The 13,188-nt window shown below is 40.9% G+C and overlaps 1 protein-coding gene across 1 annotated transcript in view; it reads right to left on the reverse strand.

Moving 5' to 3' along the window:
• The window catches only part of trmt61a (tRNA methyltransferase 61A), a 16,561-nt gene extending 3,798 nt beyond the window's left edge, over positions 1–12,763 (reverse strand). The window contains exons 1-4 of the mRNA XM_080042409.1: positions 12,626–12,763; positions 10,702–10,888; positions 9,941–10,100; positions 898–1,164 (exon numbers count right to left, since the gene is read on the reverse strand). Coding sequence (XP_079898535.1) covers positions 898–1,164; positions 9,941–10,100; positions 10,702–10,872 — 598 coding nt within the window. The 5' untranslated portion in view covers positions 10,873–10,888; positions 12,626–12,763. The remainder of the gene's footprint in view (positions 1–897; positions 1,165–9,940; positions 10,101–10,701; positions 10,889–12,625) is intronic.
• Positions 12,764–13,188: the final 425 nt, after the last annotated feature.

A 13,188-nucleotide genomic window follows, 5' to 3' on the forward strand; every position in this document is an offset into this window, starting at 1 on the left:
CACCATATCTCATTAACCTTGAGTTAACATCTGAACACCTGAGTGAGCTGCCAACCTGTCGAGGCATGCCGACGGTCCTGGTCGCCACAGAAACCCAAAATGCTCTATGCATCAATGACTGACTTCACACACACACACGCACACACACACACACACACACACACACGCGCGCGCACGCACGCACGCACACACGCACACACGAGGTCTGTGTTGGATCGATGGTGGTTGTGTGAGTGCATATCTAGCTTAGCGACACAGAACTAATTCTCTGGCTGGTATTTATGAAACGTGTCACACTCATGTTCCATGTGCCAGGACGAGTCACAGGAAAGTCAACATCAGGTGATGGGGACTGTTGCTCTGAGCTGTGCCATATATACACACATGCTCTGTACAGTAGCCTATATATACACATTTATATTATATGCTATGTCACAAAGAGGAAAAATGAGCTGGGAAGCACATGAAGGGAGCGGACGAGACGTTTCTTTAACTGAAATATGCCCAGCGTTCCAATACCCATACTATCTACTATTTACTATGGTAGAGAAAAGAAAGAGTATGCGATTCGGAACGGAGGGATGGTCAAACCACATGATAAAAAGTCAACTGGAAAGAACTCATAAAAACAGCTAAAACATTTTTAGGGACGATGAAATAGAGAGTACATGAGAGGACAATACAACGCATTTGAACTCAGCTGAAGTATTGAGCATAAATTATAATATTGCACTATTGTGCTAGCTATGATGTGACCGCTTTGTTTACATACCAGTTTACAGAGCCTAGGCTGAGTATTAAACACAATTTTTGGGGGGATTTTTCTTAACCTTTAAACTTCTAGTTCAGGCCATTTGAAAAGGCCATTACACACAGACACACCCACCCCCCCCTCACCGTGTCTCTTCATAGCAGTCTTAGCGTGTCCTACAGCCTCCCAGGGACTTGGTATATCCAGGAAGACTGCGTCTGCGACCCCGCTCACTCCGAACCCTTCCTTACAGACGTCCTGGTTCCTCACAGTGACCAGATGTCCCACCCTGTGCTCTGTGAACTCCTCCGCTGCCTTCTCCGCCCGCTGCTGGTGGAACTCTACCGTGTGCAGGTGTCCCGTAGGAGCAATGGAGCGCAGGATGGCGTGGGACAGAGAGCCGCTACCCGTACCTATCACACAGACACACAGGGAGGTTAGAATTAAATTATTTTGTTGGTGTCATTTTCAAGTTTTATTAGACAGTACAGAGTTGAAATGGGGAGACAAAGAGAGAGAGAGAGAGGGGGGATGACCTGCAGTAAAGGTCCACAGGTCAGACTTGAACCCGCGACCACTGCAGCGAAGGCCGGAGCCAACATGGTACGCGCTCTATCCACTACGCCACCGGAGCGCCCCGGATTATTAGATTATTATTTGAATGTTTTGTGCTCCATGCCATGACACTATGGTCAAGAGCCGTAAATAAATGAAACAAAATGATGAGAAAAAGCTGGGACGAAGATAGACTTTGGTGCTGTAGATTAATGTCATTCAACCTGCTGATGGGCAGTTGGGGGCATGTTTGATAGTTCCACCTTGCTAATGTAGCTAAATATAGCAGTTTCAGCCAAGGTTAAAGGAGAAGTGATATGGTCCTTTTAGCTAACTTCATGTCAGTGACTGCAGTTAGCAGTCCCCTCCCTCGTCCCTACGTCACAACCACATGAACACACAGCCGTCTTCATCAGATAGTGCCACGATGGAGAGCAGCGAGTCATCGTTCACGGGCACAGAGACCCGCCTCTTTATAGCACTCTGTCTCCTGATTGGATAAAACGAGCGGGATACTCAACACTTTTGCTGGCAATTACTGCAATACTGAATGACTGGGAGACCTGGGTTATTAACTGGGCATACTGTTTAAGTGATTGCTGCACGAATATAAAGAGATTTAACCCGTATATTAACAAAAGAAAAGTCACTTCTCCTTTAATATTTTTTAAATTGCCTTTTCACATGGTTTTGAACTACAACCTCCGCTCCTATAAATGTTGCAGTACTGTACGTTGCTTCAAATTCCCGCATTGCCGACATGCATAACAAAATTTGAAATTAGGCCTTTTTCCACATACAAAACTGAATACTGCATCCTATTGAAATTTAATGTAATATTTCATGATGTTGTGACCCATGTATCGTGTTGCATACGCTATCATCAAGTCTTTGCCAATATCCGTCTCTATTGTGCCCCAGTGTTTTTTTGTTCTAAACAATCCTAATCTCCTCCATGTCCAAAAACAAACAATATTCATGACCTAGTTTTTGAGCCGCTGCAAGATTACATTTCAGTTTCACCTTAGCTGAGATTAAACTATCCAATGAACGACGCTGGGTGTTAACATTCAGAACAAGGACACAAGGAGGGTACTGCACTTGGGATTTTTTCCATCACCAAACCAGACAAAGAATAATGGTCCGATCTACCTGAGGCATGAACATAAAAATCCACAATTTATAAAATAAAAAAATGTATGTCTAATAATAATAATAATGTGTCTGTATAATTTTAGTAATTAATATATCAATTACATGAATTATGTCCTAGAAATTACATTCAAAGCTTTCCCCTGCCCTGATCTAGACTAAACAATAGACTGCACAGCTGTTACTTCAATCACACACACACACACACACACTTTCTCACTGCTTTTCTACAGTATCTCTCTGTCTCTCTCTCTTTCTCTATCTACACTCTTGGACTGATAAGTGGCCGCTACATTTCAGAGTGGGCCCTTCTCCTCAGCCCTGCAGTGCTTCCCTCGGTCTATTCCTAATGCCAGTGCACGGTTTGTGAAAGAGATTGATCATGTGACTTGCAGCTAAGGCGGAGGGGGAAAATGGAGCAGCTAGAACAGAGCTACAGGCCAGTGTTACATCACCACCGCAGCCTTTGTTTGGTGCGTACATCAGTAACATTGAGCTTCTGTGAGGAATATGTTCCAAAAAAACAGTATTTTAAGCACAAAATTTGGTATATTTTGGGGTTTACTTACACCCAATAGGGAAATACTAAGAGGGGATTTCACATTGAATAGACTGACATTTCAGATGATTAAGCCTCATATTAACTTCAGATAAACTCTCAAACACACTTTTATAAATTTGAAATTGTTCTTAAATCGTTTAGGAAGAAATCTCTCCTCCTTATTAGGGGATTAGTTTACAGATGCTTGCAGATGATCACATTATATATATTTGATATTTGTCCATGGATTATTTTCTTGTCCTCAGTACAAACAGGGCAGTGATCTCTTAATGCCCTTTATATACAGGACAAGAAAAAAAACTAATAAACTATGTCAGCATTCATAGGGACATCTCACTCCAACCCTTATATATTTTCTGTATTTATTTGATTTGATGTAAAGTGTCTTTGAGTGCCCTCCAAAATAGCCCTATATAAATCCTATCAACTATAATTGTTTTAAAGAGATATGAAAAACGGTGTCACATCCTCTAAAAATAGAAAAAAAAATACCAAGAAACAGTCTCCATTTTTATTCCACACACACATAGCCGCCTCCCCTCCTCTCTACCCATTCCTCTTCTTCTTGCTATTACATCACCACAGCCTTTGTTTGGCGGCCACAAAGAGGGCAATGTTTATCCCTTAGCAGCGCTTAGACTGCCTCAAACCTCGCACTGAGCCTGATGGTCCGTGAATGGAAAACAGCCGTCAATGGGAAACTATGCATGGACGTTAGTGGCTGTACGAATTAGGAATAGTCCTAGCCGCCATTTTGAATATTATTATATTATTGAATATTTCAAATGTTTGAATGGTGCTGATTGTTAAAAAATGCTGCTTAAAGTTCTGTGAAAAAATAAAACAGCAGTATTGCATAACCGGGTCATGTTGTTGGCATTGCATTTCTTCCTTGTGATTATCTTTTCAGTGAAATATCTTTTATACTCAGAAACTAGTTTGAGGAAATCTGGTGGAAGCTAGGGATGGGCGTTATCCAATTTCTGATCTTAGATTTTCGAATTAGGCCTCCATCATTTTCAGGAGTTCTGTCTTTACTTCTACAGCATCTTCAAATACAGGCATTGGTGGTGGTGCTCACACACACACACACACACACACACACACACACACACACACACACACACACACACACACACACACACACACACACACACACACACACACACACACACACACACACACACACACACACACACACACACACACACACACACACACACACACACACACACACACACACACACACACACACACACACACACACACACGGCATTTATTACAAACATGCACCAAGCATTACACAGCATATTTTACATTACCGCAATGTCATGACCCACCGTTTCTATTTTTAAATACCCGGGATACGGTATTAAGAGTATTAATGAAACCAAAGCACCGACTCAGCATCTGCTACACTGCAACATGGGCCGAACACATCGATTCTGATCTGTAAAGCAGAGGTAGCTGTTGAGAGGAAATGGCTGCAGCAGAGTCTCTGTCTGAGTGTGTGTGTGTGTGTCTGAGTGTGTGTGAGTGTGTCCGAGTGTGTGTGTGAGGGTGAGTGTGTGTGTGTGTGTCTGAACCTGATCCGCATAAACACACGATCAATCAGCACAGAACCGACTGCGGACCGCGGGCCTCATGCCAGTGTGTGTGTGTGTGTGTGTGCTGACGGGTTCAGTTTCCATCCCCAGCTATCCTAATGTACAAGGTGGAACACAGCCACAAGATATATACAATCAACTTCAGATCGTGTTGCAATGTGTGTAATTTTTTTTCTAAAATGGCCACTTTTATTCATTGGAATCTGAGTACACAAAATGCACACAAATTGTAGAAATGGGAAAGGAGTCGGACAAATAGTTAACCAGAAATACCTCCTTTTGGTGATATGCACGGGGTATACAATTGCCGAACTGTGAAAGTCCAGTGGTGGTAGGCAAGAAGGTAAAGCTCCTACGAAGCTACACTATGGTACAAGGTCACTGTGACCTGACAATATGGAAGGTCGGTCACAGTAACGTTTGACCTCCAAAATCTAATCAGCTCATCTTGGAGTTAGGGTCGACATCTGTGCAAACTTCAAAGCGTTCATGAGATATTGCACTTACAAGAATAGCCCGGACGGACGGATGGACAGATAACCCAGGAAGAGGACTATGAGGAGGTTTTTAATGCAAGTGTTAAGGCTTTATTGTTGTGGCTCAGGTGGTAGAGTGGGTCGGCCAACGATCGAAGGGTTGGCAGTTCGATCCCCGCCCTGACACTGGCATTCACTATATAAAATCAATCCATTATTATTATTATTATTAAACAAGAGGACAGTAACTGGCCTGAGCATTCAAGAAGCACACAAAACTTCCAACAAAAAACAACTAAATGTGCATTGTATAAGCACCAGTATGGCCTGACATTGTGCTATCTGCATTGGTTCAGAAATAGAAATAGAGAAGCGATAACCAGCCATGAGTAGTTTCCTGAGAGGAAATGCAACTGTGTCAGTCTGACCCTTTCAGACGTGTCTCGGCTTTAGATTCAGAGCTGAGTTTTTGAAGCCCACATTAACCACCAGCTCTGCATTCTTTCCACTACAGACACAGCACAACTACACAGCTGACTAAATGAAATGGCCTTTTAATGAGAGCTTTGCTTTGATGCAAAACGGTCAAGGCGAACCCGTGACTCTCATATCAGTGTTTCTAAATCAGCTGAGATGTGGAGTCAGTGGGCAGTTATACTGTACGGGAGGATACAGAGACTATGGATATGTAGTGGGGGAGGGGAAACGTCGACCCGGCTTTCTGTTCTCCATTTACCATCAAATCCTCCGAGCTGGTTGGATGGATAAGTAGCAGGACTAGAGGCCAGAGGTCAAGGATCTTAGAAAGTGAAAGTAGCAACGTAGAGAGAAACGTCCTTCAATAGACTTTGCAGTATTGCTGCAATGAAGTAAGGTTGATTATACAAAATCTGACTCGGATACATTTCTTTATTCAAGCTCCCAAGTTCATTTTTCTACACGTTAGGTATCTCTTGAATGTAGGAATAAAAAGTGTCAATTAAATTTTTAAAAATAAGAATTCGGTTTTAAATTGTGTTTTGGAACATTCTGATACGAACAGATTGTTATTAAGAAGTGACCAAAAGTCTATTGCTTAGTAAAGTTAAAGGTTCCCTGTGGGGGTTTTGACCTGCTGTAATGCTATGGAGGAGTGCTGATCCTTCATGACTGGGTCCCTGTTGCTGCAATGCACCAACAGTGGCAGAGAGGAAGGAGACTGAGTGCATGGCAGTACCCATAGATTCTATTCAACACCTTTCACACATCTTTAGCCTCATAGCATTATTGCCTAAATCACATTTACTTTATTTGTCTACTCTATTCTACATCTCTACTTTACCCTACTCAATAACCCTTAAAATATGACTGATATGGCAATTATGCTATTAGGCTAACAAAAAGTAGATGTAGAGTAGATGTAGAATAGAGTAGATGTAGAGTAGAGTAGATGTAGAGTAGAGTAAATATGAATTAAGCAATTATGCTATTCAGGTTAATATTCAAATAAATGTTAGAAAACTAATCCAACACCTGAGATTGAATAACATGTTGCGTTTTTGCACAGATTCAACAGTGGTACATTAAAAGCAAATCACTATAGGTTGCCTTTACAGCGTCCCATCTATTACTGCAACAGTTTTTATTATGCTGAAAAACAAGCCAAAAGTTCTTCCCCCTAGAGTTTTCGGTGTCCCTTCCCCACCTGTGTGCCCATCTGGCTGCTTGGACCTTTGTACAGCCTCAAATTATTTGACTCAAAAGCCCTTGAGTTATAATGAGTATTTGTTGAGTACACTGGCACTGAGTGACCCTGTGTGATTCGAAGTGCTGATAAAAAAAAAAAACTGTAAACAAGTTAGCTTCAGGCGCTAGTGCCAGCCAGAACAAACTACCTCCAAGGTGACTTCCTCTATAACATGACCCAATGCTCCTTGGCACGTGAGCTGGGTAAAATCAAAGCGCTAAACTGAATTATCACCTCTAATGGCTGGTTGTTGACACAGCTCGCTGACAGACAGTCTCTGGCAAACAGGACATAACGTTCTGGTAATAGACCATCAGTATCTCACTTCTGTGTCGCTCCTACACACGCTAATTAGCATTTAGCACCTCGTTGACACATAACAATGCTCAAGTGTTGTTATGCACGGCTGTTAAAGTACCGCATTCCAGAAGTTATTTGTTAATAAAGCAGGCATTTAAAAATGGCGGAGAAAGTGACTATGGAGAACGCTTGTAGTCAAAATCAGTTTTTGTTCAAATCTTCAGGCATGTAGCTAGATACGGTGGGCTACCTTTTGTTTACATAGCCTTAGTTTACATACCTGTTTACATAGCCTAAACTGTGTATTTAACACCAGATTTTTTCCAGCTCACACAGTACGGACAGGTAGCAGAATGCGAGTACATTTACTGTTGATAAGATTTCAAGACTGGTGGTTTTAATGTAATGCATGTATACGGATGCATTGTGGGTAATTATACATAATACGAAAGTGCAAAGTAATGTGATAGCAATGCAGATGGTGCAGCACTCTCTATGCTGTCGGCGTGCTGACAAAACACATTTCCCATTGAATTCATTCATCACCCCAAGAGACACTTCCAATCTACACACACACACACACACACACACACACACACACACACACACAAGTACAATCAATAACCGTGACATGCGCATGGTTGCCGGCAGTAAAACATGATGGAGCACTGCGCCACACACGCCCATCCCCCGCACTGCCCTTGGACTGGAAGAAACTGCAACTAGCAACTAGCCCGTAGCCCCCGGAGAAAAAAATCGCACCATCACACTCCGAGTGATTGCAATTTCACAAATGAAAATGAAAAGATGGAGGTCTGAAATTAGGGCTAGGCTTAGATCAGAGCAGGAGCTGAGGGGGAGGGGAACCAGGGTAAGACAAAAAGCTACACACACACATACTAGATGGAGAATTCTGTATTACATAACTGTGGCTGTCACATGATGTTCAATATTAAACAGCCCGGGCTCTGTGTGAAACAAAACATCAGACTGAAAAGGTGTCAACAGGATGGATTAATAACAGATTTATTTCTCATAGCGTCGGTGGTAAAGCCTCAAGGCCTTAATAAATAATAAATAATAAGATATAGGCTGAGAATAGAGCAGAGCATCCCTTCCGTCAAATCAAAACAGGATTTATACCTGATGCAAGGAGTCCCTCGACAGCTCCACTTTATAGAGACCTTCAGAGATAATATGATTTATATAAGTTTAGCTTTATATTTGAGATTTTCCACAGTAAAGAAACATAAAGAGGTTTGCCATGTGTGTACAGAGCTGCGACTAGAGTACTAAGAGGGTTTGGAAATGTGTGTCAGTGACAGGGAGAGGATGTTTTATAATATTTATGAACATTTTAATTTTTAATCAGATAATTGTAACCAGTTTATTGAGAAACCCAACGTTAATGTCATTTATTTGTTTGTGAGGGTTGCCAGGGCCTTTAAGTATTTTCTTCAACCCAGTTTTCTTTGGTTCTTAAAAACAATGTCCACTGGCATCAGAAGGCAGAAAGCACAACACAGCCCTGCTTGGTAAGAAGCTTTTCAGATGAGCCGTTGTGCTGCATATTAACATACTGTGAGCAGATAGATTCCTTTCAGAGCCATTTACAGCCACCATCATGCAAAGAGGAGAAACGGAGGCTTCAATCTTCAACCACGTTATGAAAGAACAGAGCCCACATTGAAACGAGAATACTGAGGCCAAAAATAAAACCGTCATGGTCATCTTCTTACCCATTGGGACATTTTGAATCATACGGTGTCTTTAAAACATACTATTTGCATCAAACCAAAGCATTTTTTTAAATGCATTTCAAACTGTTTCAGATATTCCCCATCAGTTTTGTCTAAAACTATAGAATTCTCGGGAATATAAGAAGCAAGACCAAGGCACAATGTCGTGATGAAATAAATAAGTAAAAGTATGTCCCAATTGTAGCACACTGCATGCCAGCTACCTACTTTTTATGATCAGTTGTAGTATGTATAGAATATAAGAGTATATAATAGTATGAGATTTGGAACTCAAGGATTGTCTCTTGATTTAATGTGCTTTCATTGTGCTATGACAGTAAAGCCTGTTACATACTCCGCGAGAAGAAAGAACAAAATTCTCGCTGACAGAGCTGCGAGAAGAAAATGACGTCATTTTCTTCTCGCAGCTCTTGTTTAGCTTTTCTCGACACATCGTCCGGGCCGAACTTTCTTCTCACAGCTTGTTCGAGAACTATTGTGTGATTGGTCAGTCTGAAGTCAATGAGGAAAAATCAGCTGGCGCTACTATGGTAACAGCGTGTGACGTGTGCCGCGGTGAGGGATCCGGCCCCTGAGTTCTCGTGAAGTATGAAATGTCCAGACCAGAAAGGAGTATGAAAACAGGCTTAACCCTCACCTGATTCACAGACGACAGAGCCAGGTTTGAGCTCCGGCATCAAGGTGAAATAAATAAGTAAAAGTATGTCCCAATTTTGGCATAGTGCTATTACAGAACTACGCTTTTTATGATTAGCTGTAGTATATATAGAATAGAAATAAGAAAGAGTATGAGATTTGGCCCAAGGAATGTCTCTTGGTTGCTTGTCAGACAATATTCTCTCACCTGATCGCAGACGACAGAGCCAGGTTTCAGCTCCAGCATCATGGTGAAATAAATAAGTAAAAGTATGTCCCAATTGTAGCATAGTGCATCCCTAATACATACTTTTTATGATCAGCTGAAGTATATATAGAATAGAAATAAGAAAGAGTATGAGATTTGGAACTCAAGGAATGTCTCTTGATTGCTTGCCAGACAGTATTCTCTCACCTGATTCACAGACGACAGAGCCAGGTTTCAGCTCCAGCATCATGGTGATAGTAGCGATGTCTGTGGTGTAGAGGATCTGTGTGCGGTGAGGCAGAGTGACTGTCCACAGCTCTGGGGTCGGGTGCAACACGTAGACCCATCCGCCTTTACTGCAGGTCACCTGTCAATGGAATACAATAGAAAAGCCTTTATTGTTATTGTACATGTGCAACGAAAATTGGATGCATTCCTATCAGTGCAGGTGGTAGGATGGCCTAGAGGAAAGACCCTGCACTCTGACCCCCTCCGAAGTGTGGTAACTTGAGAGGGGATATGTGAAAAGACAAATTTCCATGTAACCGTTGACTTACGGCCTAGAGTCCGTACTGAACTGGGGAAAAAGGCATTTAGTTATGCTGCTCCTTTTTCATGGAACCAGCTGCAAAATGCGCTAAAACTTAAGGAGCTGGTTTCTCTAAACATGTTCAAGTCCTTACTTAATGATGTTGAAGCTCTTCTGTCTGTACATGCTTTGTTTGATGATGTTCTGACTGTGACTCTGTTTTTATGTTCTCTGTTGTTTTTAAATGATTGTCTGTAACTAACTGTGCTGCTGCCTGTCTTGGCCAGGACTCTTTTGTAAAAGAGATTTTTAATCTCAATAAGACTTTCCTGGTTAAATAAAGGTTATAATAACTTATAAAGTAACTTAACTTAAACATTAAAAAAGTGCAAAAACAGGTCAATAAATATAAAAAATATTAAGAGACTCTAAAACAGACCTTTGTCCCGTATTGCTTGCCGATCAGATCTGTAGAATGGCGGATGACTCCGTATTTCGTCTGTGTTTGGACGCCCGGCTTCACCTTGACTGGAATCATGTTTTCATGGCTCACGTAGACGATGGCAATGTCCCCTTCCTTAATGCAGTCTGAATACTCCACGAAACTCATGGTGACAAGTTTCACTCTGCAACAAGGAGGCAGGAGAGGAACTCAGAGAAACATTTATCAACAAATAGTGGGCGTAAAATAGGCACGTAAAACATCATTGTAGATTTTGAACATAGACTGATGACAAATTAAGAGAAAAAACATGTCTGGAGTAACATCACAAAGCAGATCTTTCTAACCAGGAACCCTGTAAAGCGTCTTTGAGTGCCTAGGCAATAAAGCGCTATATAAAACCTATCAATTATTATAAATTAATTATTATAATTATATGTTTTATAATGTGTTTTATGTATTCTAATCTTGCCCCTGTAAAGCACTTTGAGTGGCCTTGTGTCTGAATTGTGCTATATAAATAAACTTGCCTTGCCTTACACAGGTCATGGCGTAGCAGTGAAAAGTTTTCCCCTCAAAGTGCACCAGATTTATGCATTTTACTTTAAAAAGGTTTTTAAAAATCCTGTGGGAAACACTGTGTGGGTGGATATTAAAAGTCATTGTCTGGGTTTTGTAACCTTTAAACGTTTAGGTCATTTTTTGACATAAACATTGTGGGCTTATCTGGCTCAGAGAGGGACCAGTCACTAATACGTTTTCCGCTCTAGACAAACATAGCTTTTACACATTTTCATTGTAAGACCCCCTCTCTACAAAACCTCTCAGCCCCTAATGGCAGGTTAACGTGGGCCTGATTTTGACAACAATCTTTCTCCAGATTTGCTGAGAGGTGGTTTTTCTGTCACCTGAATACTTGCACATGACAGGACTCTGAGTTGAATATGAGAAGAAGAATTAAGTGCAGTTGTAAAGCACACAACGTTATAACTTTAGTTGATATTGTCAACTTTTCTCGTACATTACAGGAACTGGACCTTTTCAGGGATGTAGCTTTGGGTTCACAACATCTGCTATGGCAACGGAATGGGGATCCTTGTTGCCAACACAACTGTTAAGCTGGGGCCCGTTGAACCCCTTTATATAAAAACATCACCACGCGCACAAACTGTTATCATTTAAACATCAGAATCTTTCAAACTGAAGAGGACCAGTCGTTTCTTACTAAACGTCTTCACTTCACATAGAGAGAAAGTCGCATTTGATTTACTTGCTACATCACGACCAAGAAAACGAGCCGAAAAGATGTCGGACAACATTGAAAAGATGTGAGTGAAATAATTTAAGTTAATGTTATTGTCTCTTACTTTTTTTGTTTTAGGATTTTTTTTTAATTTTTTTTCAGTGTCGAAGTCTGTCTCCCTTTCAAAAGTTTTTTTCCGTTATGTTTCTCTCTTTGAAATGAGTTAACTTTGGTAACCGTTAGCCCTTTAAAAAGTGAGTTAATGGTTTCTGTTAGGGTTTTAATAAGTTAGTAATAAGTTTAGTCTCACTTTACAGATAGAGGACGAGTACAATTTATTTGTAAGCTAACTTTAGTAACGTTAACTAGCTTAATTTTACGATTGTATCATCTTAACTGACGCTAACCTCAACTGATATCGAAGATTGTACAAGTTGAGGATTGTTAGCGTTAACGCTGTTTGTCTCGTAACATGGTGTTTGTGCAAAACTGTTGGGAAATTATCCAAACAATTTCTAGATTTGAGGACTTATTGGCACAATTTATAATATTAACGTTTCAGAAAAAGTCACAGTGCAAAAATATGTCGAGTACGAGTGCTGCTAATATGCTAACATTAGCTCCAGTAGCCGTTGTGGTTTCGAACGTGAAACCGTCGTTGTTGTGTCTCGCGCTTACCTTCTCCAGTAGCAACGACGTTATTCTACGTTTCAAACAAAAACAATTATCACTAAACGTCCAATTCGTGCTATTTAATGCCGTTCAATGTGCATGTGGACGCCACTGACAGCTGCCCATTCATTCCTACACACACACACGTGGGGTTGTTTTCAGAGGAAGTTGAGTGGAAACGACCGGATGCTGCTCCGCGGCACAGATTGTTAAACCTACCGGGCAAGACAAGGAGGATTGAAAGAGGCCGCACGGATGATTTGTAAATCTGCTCTTAAAAAACCCTGAAAACGCACATTTTTACAGTTACACACAGCATAGCATCCCCAGCAGAATATGAGACAACTGTTTTCACAGCCATTAATTTTTTTCAATTCTCTAAAGTTAATATTTTTGGAAGCTTGTTTCCGTCAGTAAAATAAAAATAAATATAAATTCTATTTTTTATTTCATTATTTCGATTTTTATTTTATTTTTTTATCTCATATGATCTCAGAATTATGATTTACCGTGGGGCATTTTTATATTTAAGGCGAAGTTTGGATCTTATTTAATTTTTTAATGGCTTT

This window comes from Ammodytes marinus (assembly GCF_949987685.1).
Source record: "Ammodytes marinus genome assembly, chromosome: 15".
Taxonomy (NCBI): domain Eukaryota; kingdom Metazoa; phylum Chordata; class Actinopteri; order Uranoscopiformes; family Ammodytidae; genus Ammodytes; species Ammodytes marinus.